This window comes from Adiantum capillus-veneris, chromosome 3 (assembly GCF_014529385.1).
Source record: "Adiantum capillus-veneris isolate H3 chromosome 3, ASM1452938v2, whole genome shotgun sequence".
NCBI classification, from domain to species: Eukaryota; Viridiplantae; Streptophyta; class Polypodiopsida; order Polypodiales; family Pteridaceae; genus Adiantum; species Adiantum capillus-veneris.
In genome coordinates this window covers 125,981,005-125,998,425 of record NC_140933.1, presented here as the reverse complement: position 1 = coordinate 125,998,425, position 17,421 = coordinate 125,981,005, and the positions used below count along the sequence as shown (strand labels likewise).

General features: G+C 43.2%; 1 protein-coding gene across 2 annotated transcripts in view; it reads left to right on the top strand.

The window, feature by feature from the left end:
• Window positions 1–2,834: 2,834 nt before the first annotated feature.
• Window positions 2,835–17,421, top strand: part of LOC147461662 (flagellar radial spoke protein 4-like) — a 61,869-nt gene continuing 47,282 nt past the window's right edge. For both annotated transcript variants that reach the window (XM_086509149.1, XM_086509150.1), the window contains exons 1-2: window positions 2,835–3,005; window positions 3,269–3,426. In XM_086509149.1, the coding sequence (XP_086365275.1) occupies window positions 2,913–3,005; window positions 3,269–3,426 (251 nt within the window). In that variant the 5' untranslated portion in view covers window positions 2,835–2,912. The remainder of the gene's footprint in view (window positions 3,006–3,268; window positions 3,427–17,421) is intronic.

Genomic DNA, 17,421 nt, shown 5'->3' with positions numbered 1-17,421 from the left:
TGATTTTCCCAAACTCCACTTGTTGCTCGATTTCCTCTGCTGCTTAACTATGGCAAAGACTGCATAGAAGGATCTTTGCTCTAGCACTACTCGTCTTGATTCTATTGCGATGTGCTGACTGGCCTAGCCGTTCCATGGCGGCCCTCAAAGGAGTTCAATATGAAACATGTTTTATGAGTGTGAGCAATTTATATAAGACTCTTAGTGTGAGATGTGGCAGGAGCAAAGGACATGTAAAAAACCTCAAATCCTTACATTGAACCAGGGTTGCAAATAAACCATACTTCTCTTGATACAGATAGAGAAGAAGCTCACAAGTCTTAAAATTTGTATTGGCTAGTTCTTTATATCAAAATCGGTTCTCAAAAAGTGAGAGATGGTTGTATCAACCACATCCACTTTATGTTGACCACTTTGGGCATCCAAATTATGATCATGCATTAATAGTCTACAAAGAAAATGCAAAGAATATTTATAAACCGTCAATTAAATTCCTCAATGCAAGGAGCTAGGTTGGAAGGCAAGCCTCAAGAATGCCAAGACAATAGAGTCATTGATCTTGTTTTGTGAGTCTTCAACAGACCCAACATACAGGGAAACATAATCTTTCGTTTGAAGAAGGTCTTTCTCTTAGGAGGCAGCCACCTTGAAGCCATTGGGATTGACACTTCTCAACGGTGAAGGGAGTTGAGCTTCAATCTCCCTTAGCTCCTTTGTCTCTAGCTCCTCCCTATCAACTTTCATCTCCTCCCCTTCTTCCAAAACATCCTTCTCCTCCTTTATGATCTCTTCAATTACCACTTCAGGCTCTTTCAACTTTCTTGATGGAGGTATTTTGAGGATTTTGAAGTTTTTCTCATCGTGTAGAGGTACCGGTTCAAGAATTCTACTGAATCTATACCTTAATCTCCTCAAGATAATAATACATTTGTTCATAATGTTATCATGTGAGAGTGAGATGCACATATGTATGCATCTTGAAAGAGCTCAATTAAAAAGTCTTCAACAACCTCTTTCAATCAATCCACGACACCCTCTTGTCCATCTCATATCAATCTTAAACTTCTCTGCTACCTGCCTGTAGAGCCTTTGAAAAGGTAGCCTAGGAATTGCAACTGTAAGGGCCTTCTGTGCTCTCCTAATCTTCGTCAAACATTTCACATTTTTAGAAAAGATCCTCTTCTTTGCAAGTGGGGGTTTCATATCAACTAACATTTGGGCTGGTTGCTTTGAGGGTGGAACACATTTCCCTCCCTTTGAGCTCTCACCTTTATCTAGCTCCTTGGGTGCTCCTTTGACATCTCCTGGTTTGATATCTTCTCAATGGACTTTCCTTGCAAATTGTTTGGTCCTTGCCATAACTAGAGCTCAAACCTACAAATTAAGAAGTACAACACTATATTCTAGTATTAGAAACAATGTATTAAAGTTCCAAAAAAAAAAGTGTTCCCCTCGTGCAAAATTAGAGTAGTCGGAAGCTAGTTCGATTACTCAATTTCATGCAAAGGGGACACATGTCTTGATTTTTTTTGAAAAAATAGTTGTATCCTCCTTGCACAAAATATGAGTAGTCGAAAGCTACTCTACCTACTCAATTCTTGTGCAAAGGGGACACATGTCTTAAACCTTTGGTAAAAAAAGATGTGTCCTCCTTGCGAGAAATATGAGTAGTTGGAGGCCAGTTTGACTACTCATATTTTGTGCAAGGAGGACACATGTTTAAAAAGTTTGTGAAAAAAGATGTCTCTTCCTTGCGCAAAATATGAGTATTTGGTGTCCGACTACTCGTATTTTGCATAAGGAGGACACATGCGTAAAAAGTTTGTGAGATAAAGATGAAGATGTGTCCTCCTGGTGCGAAATATGAGTAGTCTAAGGCTAGTTCAACCACTCGATTTTTGTGCAAGGGAGACTCATCTTCATCTTACAAGTCCAAATTCTTACAGAGGTATGTAGCATCCAAGGATTTGAGTAGGATAGTGAACAATAATTAGTGCCAATGTAAAAAACCCGCTATAATTTGAGCTTTGGAAGCATCTAGAATTGAATATACACTTCAGAATCATAAAGTATCCAAAAAAGTAGAAGAAATGAGGTGGAGAGGAAGAAGTAGGTGCTCAAAGAAAATTTGAAGCACATCAACACTAAAGTATATGACATCAATACTAAAATGCATCGGCACATCAACAATAAAGTGCATGAACACATCAATACTAAACCGCATCATCAAACTTTCACATCAAGGCCACTAAGCAAGACTAGTTGGCTTGACATCTACCGAAGCCTCCACTATCTTTTTTATTAGGTAAAATTACCAAAATACCCCTCTAATTTATGGAAATTCCCAAAATACCCTTCTATCTATTTCAGTTGGATTGTTCACGATTTCCTAATCTTTATTCTTTTTTGACAATGGAGATTTGTTGTTTAGTGCTTAGCATGTAATTTGTCACAAACTACCTCCCAAAAAAAGACAATTATGTCTAAAAATAATGAAGCTATTCATCTTCAAAGCCTACATAAGCAGGTCAAATTCTAGTTTTAGTATCTTGTATTGATAGACAATCAGTCTTCTTATGAAAAGAGACATATTTTTTTATCGTCGGATAAATTTACTCTCACAACCAAGGGTATTTTGGGAATTTTGGAAAATTTGAAGGGCATTTTGGGAATTTTTGACAAAATATGAGGGGTACATAGGGAATTTTTGAAATTTGAAGGGTATTTTGGGAATTTCCACAAATTAGAGGGGTATTTTGATAATTTTCCCTTTTTATTATTATAAAAAAGCGCAGCATGGCGCCCACATATCTCAAGGGTTGAACCATGTTTAATCGCACCCACTATCTTAACGTCCACCGAATCTGCTGAAGACCAACTGTTTGAGAGGGAAGGAGACGTAGGGACAAGAGATGGGCGTCGAAGAGGCACTTGCTTTTCTGCAGAAGAAGAGTACCACCAATGGCGACTCTGTATTCTCGCACCTCTATCATGTCATCCAACACGTACGTATCTGTCTCCTGCCTCAACTTTGACCTGCGTGTCGGTGTGTGTGCGTGTGTGTGTGTGTGTGTGTGAGAGAGAGAGAGAGAGAGAGAGAGAGAGAGAGAGAAGGATTTAACATACAGAATGCTTTCAATTCTGCGAAATACAGAGGCAAGCTATGCAGATACTGCTAGAGAGAGAGAGAGAGAGAGAGAGAGAGAGAGAGAGAGAGAGAGAGAGAGAGAGAGAGAGAGAGAGAGAGAGAGATATTTTGTTTGTGTAGGTCTTACAAACAAAAGCTGAGGATGCGGTGGATCTTTTGGAAACAAGTATGCTTCTTAAGCAAACAAGGTTGTTGCTGGAGGAGAAAGGAGCTCTCAACCTTGAAGGCAGAACCCCTGAAGAAGAAAAGTTTGTGCAAAATTTTGTTGAGCTATTTAAGTAAGACAATGCTCGTCTTTCTGTTTTTATTTCTCTCTGTGTGTGCACTTTATGAGATAGTTGATTATGGGATGCAAAGATTGTTATTGTCAATAGTAGGAAAATTCAGCCTTTGCCTCCATCTACCACTGTAGAAAGGGATCTGCCATTTTGGATATAGACTCGCAAAGCATACGCAAGTTTGCACTCAAATATACACGATCATTTGCTTTCTCCGCGGCAAGTCGGTTTCTCTTCCTAGATGCAACGTGGTTGTAAATACTCCACAATTGCTCTAAGCAAGAGGAGCTAACCGCTTGGTTGAGGATGCGGTTAGCGAGTCGTTGAAGCTCTAGGCCATTTGAGCCACAATCCTGCCACAAAACTGAGGAGATCTTGGTGCGATCAACTTGGGCATCGGCTGTAACAAACTTGGACACCCCAAGTCTAGATTCTACCGCGACACAGCAAAGAATCACTTCAAAATAGTCCACAAAAAAAACGACACGGCCCCAGCATAGTTCTGTCCCAAGAGGTATTGGCCCCAAAGACTGACGCCCCTTTCAGTATTTCATTTTATGTTAATCTGTGTGCAAAGTATGAGAGCCCGTGGGTGCTCACTCTCAGTCTCTGCGTCCACACACCCAGAGAAGTGAGCCCTTTAGGCTTATTTATTCTTACAAGGGATGCCCAAAAGCAGAGCCCCAAAATCAGTTTAAACTCAAAAGCTTCTCAAACTCAAAAGCAATTGTAACAAACGCTGCCAAAATCAGCCTATGCAATTTCCGTACGGCGTGTCAACGGAAATCACGGAATTCCGTACACTGCCACATCAGCATGTCAGCGGAATTTACAGAGATCCATACGGCACTACCACATCAGCCTATCGGTGCATTTTTCGGGGCCTATACTGTTGCCACGTGGCATTTTTGCCGCAGGGTGTGTGTAAGTACTCATGTCCAGGGGCCTACCACGTCACCAGTTTGTGTAATATCCCCCTCTTGAAAGAATTGTAATCGCTCAATTAGGCCTGCAAAACAAACAGAAGCCATAAACTGTCTTAGTAGACACTGACTGTTAGTATCGACGCACTAAACACGACACATCTAGCACTTGTATAAGACGACAATCTCATCACTTGACATCACATGACAAACCAGATACAAAATTCATTCCAAATCTCAGAACATGACTAATCGGCAACATATTTAGCAATCGCATCTAGATCCATTCCGGACCTCATGGATGCCCGATTAACTAATTCTCGTTGCAATCATGTCTATAGAGATTTATGAGACCGAAATGCTGCAGTCATTTCATCTTTTAGTTCCTGCACTCAAACAAGTCAAGTACAAATCAATCATTTTCATTTTTGGGAATTCCAGTTATAAAGTCATACAAGAGAATACTACTTAGCCCTCTAGTATCCATGAAACCCAAAGGGGACATCAGTGACTCTATTCAAAATCGGAGTAATCCGTTGACAAAGGAGTGGAGTGACTCTCCTCTTGTGCAAACCCGTTGCACTAGATTCACCCTCGCTGAAATCGGGGTTCTATCGGAGTAGACTATGCTAAACCGAATGCTTCAAGGTAAAGTTCCAAAATCTGAGGAGTATCTACTAGGTCCTCCTCCCCCATCCACTTCACATCCAATGCAGGTTAGTTCTTGAACTTAACCAAGAACTGCCTAATCACTTTACCTTTTATCTTTCTGTCCTTGTGTGCAAAATCTGTTCCTGGAACGAGTATCTCCTCGCTTTCCTCCACTTCGGGTTGCACATCTGGCTCCCCGTCTGCGGGCACATTGCCTTTAAAAGGCTTCAATAGACTCACATGAAAAGCATTGCGAATCTTCCAAGTATCGGGCAACATCAGTCTAAAGGAGACATCATTTATCTTTTCTTTTATTTGTAAAGGGCTACCTCATGCTAAGCTTTGGAAAATCCGCTCCTTTCCCTTTTTCTTTCTTAGGCGTGCCTTCTCAAAACGTAAGAGCACCTAGTTGTCTTCCTTTAATTTCAAATCGCGACGGTGTTGATCTGCTGCCTTCTTGTGTCGTTCCTAAGATTTCGTTAAAGCCTCCCCGACCTTGGCAAAAGCAGTGTCCAAGTCCCTCGTGTATTGATCGGCTTCAAAAGATTTATCTTTCGTGCTAAGGAAGGGTGGAACCTTCAGAGCACCTTCAATGATCTCAATTGGCGCCTTCCCCGTTGAAGAGTGGATCGTGTTATTGTAGGCAAATTCCACCAAGGGTAAAAAAATTTCCCATTGAGTCTTTTAATAAGAAATGTAAGACTTCAATAAATCAAGAAAAACTGAATTTGCAATCTCAGAATGCCCATCTGTCTGCGGGTGGAATGATGACGAGAACTGCAACCATGTGTCAATGTTCTCCCAAATAGCCTTCTAAAACAAACTCGTGAAATGGGGATCTCTGTCAGAGACTCTTGTCTTAGGCATGCCATGTAGTCTGAAAATATGTGCAATGAAATGATCTGGCTTGACTGTTTTCTTCACTAGAATGAAGTGAGCTTGCTTGCTAAATTTGTCGATGCTAGTCCAAATGCCATCATGCCCACTCTGTGTCTTCAGGAGATCAAAAATGAAATCCATTGCAATACTTTCCCAGGGGCGGTGGGAATGGGTAAAGGATCTGTAACAATCCCTGTGCCTTATGCCTGTCAAACTTTACCTTTTGGCATACTAAGCAACTGCGTACAAAGTCACCCACATCCTTCTTGAGTCTCGACCAAAAGAAGTAACGCTCCACACCTTTCAAGGTGGTGTCAATGCCGCGGTGACCCGTAAAAGGTGGACAATAGCACTCAGTCAGAACCTTTTTACTCAACGGCTGTATAACGCACAACATCGTTTTCTTCATCAAGTAGCCATCCCATATGCAATATCCCGCTACTTGTTGGAATTAGGGTTGCAGAGAAATGCACATAGCTTGGAGAAGACGAGGAAGCTCAAGGCACACAATAGAGAGTGTGTTACTTAGTGTGCAATGGAAAGATAGATAGCCCTAGAGTGATGGGCATATATACAATGCTCGGGGGAAAAAACCTCCTAAAGAGGGAAAAAATGCTCCGGCGGTCCTAATGTGTTCACACACATTACTACCACATGTTTTGTGAAAAGATCTGCAAGGTTGTCCTGTGTTGGCACATAAGCCAAGCTAATCTCTCCTGCTGAGAGCTTCTCCCTGACATAGTGGTAATGCATCTCAATGTGCTTTGTGCGAGCATGAAAAACTGGGTTCCTCGCAACTGCCAATGCGCTCTGACTGTCAGTGTAGATAGTGTTGGCAGTGTACTGTCCAACACCCAAATCAACCATAAGGCGTCTGAGCCATACACACTCAACCGTAGCTGTGAAGACCGCCCTGTACTCAGCCTTACAACTCGAAGTGGCCACAGTAGGTTGCTTCTTGCTCAACCAGATATACATGAACTGCCAAGCAAACAAAAACCACTTGTGGACACTCGCGTGTCAAACAACAAGCCCAATTTGAGTCCGAAAAAGCATGTAAGTCTTGCGGCAATGATCCCCCCTTGGGATAAAACAAGCCAAGATGTAAAGTGCCACTAAGGTAGCGGAAAATCCTCTTGACAGCTTGCCAAGGCTTAGATTCTGGGCTATGCATAAATCTGCTGACCTGTGAGACTGCAAACTGAATATCCGGACTCGTGTTGCATACATAAATGAGGCAGCCAACAAGAGTTTGATAAAGAGTGACATCAGCAGGATCGCAAGCATCATGTAGACTCAACTTCAAACCTGTTTCCATGGGAGTGGCAATAGGTTTGCAATCCTCAAGTCCAAACTTACATAGCAATGTCTCTATGTAACTTTTCTGACACAAGGCAATACCACCATCACACTGCTTAAAGTAATGATGCAACAGCCCCAAATCTTTCATCTTGAAAGTAGCATACAAAGAAGCCTTCAGCAAATGTCTCTCATTTGGTCCAGTGATCAGCAAATCATTGACATAAAGAACCACAATGAGAAGTACATCACCCTCACACTTTACATACAATGTGCTTTCTATTGGACTGTTACGAAAGCCTCGTTTGACCAAATCAGTGTTAGCTTTCTTATACCAAGCACGGGGAGATTGCTTCAACCCATACAAAGCCTTCTTACATCTGCACACTTTGTCCTCTTGTCCTTTTATGACAAAACCGCGAGGTTGCGTTACATGAACTTCTTCAAATATGTCACCATTCAAGAAAGCAGTTACAGTGTCTGATTGATGTACATCCCAACCAAAATGAGCTACCAATGCACATAGAAAACGCACAGTAGTCATACGACAAGTGGGAGCAAAGGTCTCTTCATAATCTATGCCTTTTTGCTGTGCATAACCCTTTGCAACAAGTCGAGCCTTATGGCGATCGATCTCACCATCCGGCTTGCCTTTCAACTTGTAAACCCACTTCGTAACAATGGCCTTTTTGCCAGAAGGCAAATTACATAAAGTCCATGTGTCATTTTCTATAAGTGCATCATATTCTGATTGCATGGAAGCCATCCAATTTTCTGAATCCTGTGCTTCATCAAAAGACAGAGGCTCCTCAACATCATGTAAGCTAAACACAGCCAAAGCATAACAATCTGATGCATAAGATGCATGGCGAGAGCCTGAACGAGTACGACTAGACAAAGGTGCATCCAATTTACTGTCACGCAAAGTGTGCACCAACCATTTTGGCATACCTCTAGCCTGCTCATTTTCAGCCCTTTCCTCATCAAGTACACCATGTACAATTGCATCAGTAATAGGCCGATCTGTAACATTTTGAGAAACCCCCATAGGCTGTACATTTGCCTCATTGGAACTTACATTCGTATTTCCACCACTAAAAAGAGGCAACAAAGTGTCATAAATGTTCTGTGAGCTTACATTACTGTCTCTAGTACATGACAACAAGGGCTGAACAGAATCTTCCACAACCACTACATCCCGTGAAACTAGAATACGTTTTGTTTGCGAATGATACAACCTGTAACCTTTGCTTTCAGCATATAACCAACAAAAATACGTTTGAGCCTTATCATCCAATTTTCTGTGCTGTTTTGTTGGCACCAAAGCATATGCCAAACAACCAAAAACATGCATGTGCTCAATTGAAGGCTTTCTATCATGCCATGCTTCATATGGAGTAATAGACAACAAAGCTTTCGTAGGACACCTTTTTAGTACATAAGTGGCACACATGATGGCCTCAAGCCAAAAAGAATGCGGCAAAGCTTGACTTTTGACCATACTTCGTGCCATTTCTGTAAGTGACCTGTTTTTCCTCTCAGCAACACCATTTTGCTGAGGTGTATAAGGCACTGTACATTGGTGTTTTATCCCACAACTAGCCAGAAATGCATTGAATTCATGAGACATATACTCCCTCCTTCGATCGGAACGGATGGTGCCCATAGTATACTTCGAGACATTTTCAGCCATAGATAGAAATTGTTTGAAGCACATAAAAACTTCGGACTTCGCTTTAAGCGGAAATACCCATGCATGCCTGGAGTAATCATCAATGAAAGTCACGAAGTAAAGATAATTGCCCAAGGACGGAGTTTGCATGGGCCCACAAACATCACTATGCACAAGCTGCAACTTGCATGTGGCCCGAATTGAACCATTCTTTGGAAACTTAGAACGCTGCATCTTACCCAAGATACAGCCTTCACAAACATGTTTGACAGGTGCTTCAAGATGCGGCAAAGAAGCAACCATATCAGATTTCAGCAAACGCAACAAATTGGCAAAATTCAGATGACCAAAACGTGCATGCCAAAGTTTTGCATATGAAATAGCCCTTGAATCTGCAACAGCATTTGCAAAATTTTGTCCACACTTGTCATACAAAGTGAGCTTATATAGCCCACGACACAAAAGGCCAGATGCAACAATTTCATTACCAAAACTGAGATCATGAACTGTACATCTGTCATCCACAAACTTGACTACAAGTCAAAGTCTAGCAAGTGCGGATACCGACAAGAGATTCTTCTTGATCCCAAGTACATAAAGTGCATCAATAAGTAAGGAACTGCCATTTGCAGCAATAAGCACAATCTTTCCAACTCCCTGAACTGGATAAGAGGCATTGTTGGTACAAGTGACTGAATTTCCATGAGGGACAGACTCGAGAGAGGTGAACAATTCACGATGTAAGGTAATGTGCTTTGTAGCACCACTGTCGAAATACCACACATGTGAATCTGCAGCAACTGACAAGCATGCATCATGGACAGCAGGATTGTAAGTGCACTCTGCGCTAAAAGCCCATACTGCATCAACATTAGCAACACAGTCTCCTTTCACAGAAGACTCAACAATGGCTGCATTTGTAGTGGAACTAGCATTTGCAGTGGAACCACCCTCTTTCTTCTTAGCCTCTTTGGCCTTCAATTTAGGACACAACTTCATCAAGTGATCATTAGCTTTACAATAATGGCAACGCATCTTCTTTTTGCCCTTATCACTTGAATTGCCAGATGAAGTGCTGTCAGCAGAAGCATTAGGAACAGAAGTTTTGCCACTCGCTTCAGAACCATAAGAAGTGGCTGCATTGCTGTTACCACCCTTTCTTTGAGAAGCAATAAAAGCCTGTTTAACTGCACGCTGTCTAGTCCTGTTCTGGAAAGTGACTCTTGCAATAGCAATGTGCATAATGCATCAAACTTGACAACTTTTGGATTTCCTTGGGTCATAAGTCTCCAAGTACTAGCGAAAGTCTGGTAAGAATCTGGTAAGGCATCAAGAACAGTTTGCACAAGGGAACTGTCTGAAATGACTTCACCTGCAGAAATAAGTTGCTCATTGATATCCTTGACACTAGCAAGGAAAGTGTCCATATCATCTTCCTCATGTATAATCTTCGACTCCAGCTCTTTACGCAGCGAAGCAATTTTAGCCTCATTGCGACTTGCGTAAAGACCATCCAAAATATCCCAAAGCCTGCTTTGCAGATTTTGTTGAACGGATGTGAGGAACAATGGTGCGCTTCACAGACAACGCAATCAATGCATGAGCCTGCGCATCCTTTACATCCCAACGAGCTTGTTCTACCGTAGGCAAAACAACTCTAATAGCAGCAATCCTTGCAGCAAGACCTGCAACATCCTCAACATCGCCTACATCCTTAGAACCAGGATGTACATGAATGCCCTGCACAATATTCCAGACCCCCTTTGACACAAGAACGTGTTGCATCATATAAGCCCACATAGGGTAATTGTTCCCATCCAACCTGTCCTCAGTAGCAAACATCTTGAAGACATCTGTGTTGTTGTTAGCCATGGTAAATACTGCACTTGATGTGAAAACTGCCCGAAAATAGGAGAAACGGAGTGGGAACAACATGTGCTATATAGCACAAACCGTAGAAGACTGTAAGGCACCTTTTATGCAGAAAACGACACTGACAAATTCTGCACAAAACGACGAAATTGCCAATGTAGACCTGCCTGTAGTGGAAACGGAGGCCGAAATGAGCCCGAATCAGAAATATGAGCAAACTGAGCTCTACAAGCCCACCCAAAATATTTGTCGACATGCGAACGCTCGCCAAACCTCAATGTAATCGGAGAAAGTGAGCAGGTGTGTGCTGGAGCAGCTGGGGACTAAGCTGGGAAGGACGTAACCTGCTTTGATACCAATTCTTTGAATTAGGGTTGCAGAGAAATTCACACAACTTGGAGAAGACGAAGGAAGCTCAAGGCACACAATAGAGAGTATGTTACTTAGTGTGCAATGGAAAGATAGATAGCCCTAGAGTGATGGGCGTATATACAATGCTCGGGGGAAAAAACCTTCTAAAGAGGGAAAAATGCCTCAGCGGTCCTAGTGTGTTCACACACATCACCACCACATGTATATGGTAACACTACTTACTGTATTCGAGTGAATACATCCGAAAAATCCGGATCTGTGGCGTACTGATCAACCATGTCCTCGAAGCTTCTATGATGAATCGCGGTAATAGCCAAGACTAGCGGCTTCCGAACAAAGCATCTGCCACCAAGTTTTTATATCCCTGTACATGGACAATCTGGAAGTGAAACTGTGACAAGATGTTAGCCAACCGTATGTGCTTTTCGAAAGCTACTTCTGTGACAAGAAGTAGTGTAAACTCTGATGATCAGTGAAGACCGTGAAATCGGCTTCAAGTAGGTAATGTCGCCACTGAGTAAGAGCACGGATCACTGCCAAAAGCTCTTTCTCATAAATCTGTGTTGTCAATTCTGGCCTTGAAAACAATCGGCTTTCATAGGCAATCACATGGCCTTCTTGCATTAAGACCGCTCCCAGACTACAACCAAAGGCATCACAATATACTTCAAATGGGTTTTGCAAATCCAGCAAAGTCAATACTGGTCCAGTAGTCAGTTTCTCTTTCAATGTTTGAAAGGCAGTCACCACTGTGGGTCCCCACGAGAACGGGACTCCTTTTTGTGTCAGAATGTGCAAAGGGGAAGCTACCTCTACAAACTTTCGAATGAACCGCCAGTAGTAAGAACACAAGCCCAAGAAGCTTCTAACTTCATGAACATTCTTCAAATCTAGCCAATCACGTATAGTCTCAATCTTGGCAGGGTCCATCTGTACTCCGAGACGATGTGTCCCAAAAAGTGTATCTTTGGCAAGAAAGATTCACTCTTTTTGGCATCGATAACTAGCTTGTGATCTCGCAATGCCAGAAAGACTTGTAGCAGATGGTGTCTATGTTCTGCTTCATCCTTGGAGAAGACTATAATGTCATCAAAGAAAGTGCCGACAAATGATTTATACTCTTTGAAAATCCTATCCATCATTCGGTTGAAAGTCATTGGAGCATTGGTAAGGCCAAAAGGCATCACCAAATATTCATACAAACCGAAGCTCGTCCGAAAGGTTGTCTTGTAGACATTTCCCAGCGCGATTCGGATCTGATGATATCCGCTTTTTAAATCAATCCTGGTGTTCTTTATCAAGTTTAGACATGTTCGTTTTGAGTTCATCATTTAACTCTTTCAAATAGATCGAGTAAACAAAGAGATTGGATATCATTAGTTTGGAAATGACCGATGGACTCGCCCTTCAGTTTTACATCAAGTACAATTTTTCGGCTCTCTTCATTTGTCAATGTCTCTTTCTTTGCCCGATAGTCGACCACGGCATTGTTCTTATGGTACCAAGGGACTCCTAGGTGGACGTCACAACCTTCCAAGGGTATTATGTAGAAGTCCTCGTGCCCTAAATACCCTGACAATGCAACCGAAGTTTACCAATGATAGGTGTAATGGCTATGTCCCGTCCGGGTGCCGCTAAAACTGCCTCTGCTGGTGGTCCCTCCTGTCGGGTGTAATCTCGAGCCGCGCCACCAATTCAGGTGAAATGAAGTTGGCCCATCGAAGAAATTCAGGGCTTCTTGATCTTTCACTTTGCCCCAAGCTCGGCAAAGTTCTGTACTTTCATCAATCAGGCTTGGATCAGTACTCATGCAATTCGGTAACAATCCTGATTTCATCTTGCCTTTTTTGCAACGTTCCTCTGCTGCTCTAGAACTCTCTAGCCTATCTTTAGTCTGTTCTTGTTGTGCCTTTTTCGGGCACTTTGCGGAGATGTGCCCATGTTCCCCGCAACCAAAACACTTCCCCTCTTTAATATAATTGGCCCTTTCTCGAAGAGTGAGCCGGGGTCGTGTATCCTTCTCCTTTTCTTGGGAACTCTTTTTCTTTCTACTTTCATTGTTGGAGGTCTGTCGGGTTCTTTGAGTTAAGATCTCATCAGTGGGGTAAGTCAAATTTCCCGAATGTATCAAGAGACCCCGTTTCGCATGACCCATTAATTCTTGAATAGAATTTGACTTTTGTTCAAGGGAGTAGTCTCGGATCTCTGTAGGGAGTCCGCAACAAAACCGCTCAATCTGTTCCTTAAAGGAGACCTTCTTAAATGAAGAGGTTGGTAGAAAAGAGTCTCAAAATCTCTCGCAATAAGCGTCCAAAGAATCTCCCTTGGTCATCCGAAGATGGTTCCAAGCGGTTCGTATATCCCGTTCGTACACTCTGGTCAGCCAAGAAGAAATAAAGAGCCTTTTGAATTTCAACCACTTGACTGGAGCTTCCTTCCTCAGAAGAAGAGTGGACCACCATGTTCGAGCATTTCCTTTAAGAAAAGATGCAACCCTCCTAATCTTGGAGTGCTCGGAGTAATGCCCTTCAGAGAAGGCTATGTCAAATTGCTGGATGAAGGCCAAAGCCCTCGGAGCATCTCGGAATCCAGAAAAGGATTCAAATTTTATCGGCTGTCCACCTTCTTTAAATTCTTTTGCTTTCTTGCTTTTGTCTTCGAGGAAGTCATATTGGTTGGCTCTGTAAAGATGCTTCTTCTTTGCATAAAACATATGGTCATCGGAGTGCGAACTGTCAGAGGATGACTCCTCTGTAGAACTGTCAAAAACTGGGCGAAGTCTGGGTTTCTTTGCCTTTTCCTTGCCCTTTCCAAAGCTTTGCTTTTTGCCTTTTCTGTCCTCCTCACTCGAGTCAGAAGAGCTAGAAGAACTGTCAGAAGAAGAACTGGGTAGTCCTTCAAAGCGTACACGCTTCTTCTGCTTTCTTGTAGATGCAAAAGAAGATTGATGGCCCAAATAACTAGGTTAGTCAGTCCCCTTCTTGCGCTTTTTCACTTGCTTTTGGGATTGATTGTTCGCGTCCAAAAGTTGAATGATCAGGGTCTGAACCACCTCTTGCAGTTCTTGTTCTGTAAACATCCTCGGAGAAGTAGGTTTCTTGAGTGCCGGTTTTATTGGCGGCTATGTGGCCTTCTGCCCCACTGACTGTGCACTTCTGCAATGGATTGCCGAGACAAAAATTTTGCAAACTTCGGGTCCTTCGCAAATATAATCATCTGTTTCGTGCACTCGTCAACCTACTGTCGACGTTCCATCTCTTGAAGTTCGTATTAAGTAGGCCGAGGTGGCCTGTACTCTTCCTCTGTTAATTCGGTTGAATCTTCTTCGTGATCTCCCGCATCAACAGATGCAGATGAAGTCGACTGATTCTTGTTGGAATCCATAAGTGTCGGGAGAAAAGGATCGGATTTCTCGGTAGAAGAGATATTGGCCGCTCTCTGATACCATTGTAACAAACTTGGACACCCCAAGAAGAGATTCTACCGCGACAAAGTAGAGATTCACTTCAAAACATTTCACAAGAAAACGACACGGCCCCCGGCGTAGTTCCGTCCCAAGAGGTATTGGCCCCAAAGACTGGCGCCCCTTTCGGTATTTCTATTTATATTAATCTGTGTGCAAAGTACAAGAGCCCGCGGGTGCTTACTCTCAGTCTCTACGTCCAGATGCCTAGAGAAGTCAGCCCTTGAGGCTTATTTATTCTTACAAGGGATGCCCAAAAGCAGAGCCCCAAAATGAGTTTAAACTCAAAAGCAACTGTAATAAAAGCTGCCAAAATCAGCCCATGTAATTTCCGTACGGCCTATCAGCGAAAATCACAGAATTCCATACACTACCACATCAGCATGTCAGCAGAATTTGCGGAGATCTGTACGGCACTGCCACGTCAGCTTGTCGGCGCGTTTTTCGGGGCTTGTACTGCTGCCATGTGGCCTTTCTGTCGCAGGGTGTGTGAGTGCTTATGTCCGGGGACGTGTCACGTCACCTGTTTGTGACATCGGCAAGCCCAAATGATCCTCGAATATCCCTATACATAGCAAGTTGATCCTTGATTTTGCGGCGTTCTTCTCAATCAGGGTGAAACATGCTCAAGACCTCGTTCCATTGCTTGTTCACCTTCCCTCATGCTCTTGTCCTGCACCTTGAAACTCTGGATCCGGCACAAAAGCCGCACCATGGAGAGGGGAAGCATAGGAGTCCCATCTACTCCAACAAAGCTGGCTGATCTCCTCAAACCTATCTGCATCTAGCTCAATTGTATCCCTGGCCTCATACACCTTGCCAATGCAAGGTTGTATGCCATCAACTACTCGAAGCAAGTGGAGTACAGGCTGCACCATTTTGTCTATAGTCTTCAATGACTTCCAAAACTAGAGATCCTTTGACTTGCCTGCACATAAGATCCCTGCGAGCGATTGAACTTGCGTAGAATGAGGATGTTTACTCTGTAATGATGAGGTTTTGCCGCACTACACTCTTGACATTCGCATAGGCGATGAATTATTAGGTAGTTGTCGGCAAAGTGGGTCTCACAATACTTCAAGAGAACCTTGCCCTCTGACCCCTTCAAGAATGTAGCACGAAGGAGATTGTGATTGTTAATGAAGGACACTAGCTTGGGTGCATTTGTAATGAGTGGCTCTATCCAAGGTAGACGCCCTATATCCTTCAAAAGGTTGTTAAGGCAATGCGCCATACAAAATGACACTTTGATGCAGGGATACATTCCCACCAAAATGGCGTCGGCTACCCATTTTGATGGCTCCCCATCGGTGACAAGCTGCAACACCACCTCTGGACCAATGATCTCTATGGCGGATGCCCACTCTCTTGCAAGCACGTCGGCGGATTTCCCTATTTCTATGGAATCATGTGAGTGGGAAAAGTATATCTCTCCCTTGCAATAAGCCACAAGCCCATGAATGGATCTCCTCCTAGTGTCGCTTCATCCATCTGTAACGAGTGTCACTCCATACGTGGCCCATTGTCGCTTCATGATTACGGCTGTCATCTTCACAACAACCTTCTCTTTATCAAGAATAGTAGTATGGAGGCCCTTTGAAGTAGGTGGCACGTAGCGTGGCCCGTATTCCCCAATCCTTGTACACATGGCCTTGAAGTACTTTGACCGTAAGACTCAAGAGTCAAGACGATGTTGAATGGACAATGGACATACTAGTTATGAACATATTATGCATGAGAACTTGGAACTTACCAAGCCTTTATGAAAGGGATATGTTCGTGATAAAAGAAGCGAGCAACGGAGGCATCCACATCCTCCTTTTTTGGATCCCATGACGCATCTAGAGTTCGTTGACGATGGATGGGAAGAGAGGGTGAAGTCGTTTGAAATGACGTTTGAGCAGCCGCACTACTACCTCCAACAGAAGAAGGCGAATGAGTGGTAGAAGAAGGAAAAACCAAGTGATTGGGGTCAATGGCTTGCCTCTTGGGTCGATCATTTGCTTTGGTTCTCATAATGGCATCTTTGATCTCAAGCTCCTTCTTCTTGGCCGTCACATTCTTGCAATGCCTTAATTGATCCCCCACCATGTGGAGGAGGTGTGCTCGAACCTTGCTTGTCTCGGATTTGTGGTGAAAGCCATAGAGTTTGCACGTCCATGATCTTGCACCGCCGTCTTTGCCCAAGACTTTGGAATGCACCTCATCCCACCATGAAGGCTCATCCTTCTTGCCCCTCGTAACACCCGAGGGACCTTCATGTGATGTCACGTGACACATCCAACCCTATGTGTTCGTGGACAAGCTTCAGCACGACAAGGGTTCAGTCAGTCCAGTTAGTCTAGATTTAAAAGTGTTCTCGCACTTTTGTGAGTTTGTTCGCAGACCGTGCATGCCCAGGCACTTAGTGTAGATGCATATCCTCCGGTTGCACACAGCATGATCATAAGCATTCCCATCAGAATCCTTCAGGGAATTTTCCAGTGCATTTAGCCTATTTCCCTATTTTTGACATTTTTCACTTATTAATTTAAGTGACTTTTGTTGGAAAGTAGGTAGGGCAAATTGAGTAAGTTTGTATATAAGCAAACCTAGACTAGCACCTATTGGCAGAAGAGGCAGCAGGAGCACCATCGCTCAACAGGCAACTTCTCAGCAAGAACCTCCCTTGGTGGCGTTTTCCCTCCATGCAAGATCCCCCATCTCCTAGCGTTTTTCATCAACAATGATCTAGCGCTTGAAGACATCAGCTAGTAGCGTTTTCAGCAAGTAACCGTCGCCAGACCATCCCAGTCTGCTAGCGTTTTCCTCCAAGAAGGCTTTGCAGCCCTAGCGTTTTTGAGAAGCCCTAGTGTTTCCAAATT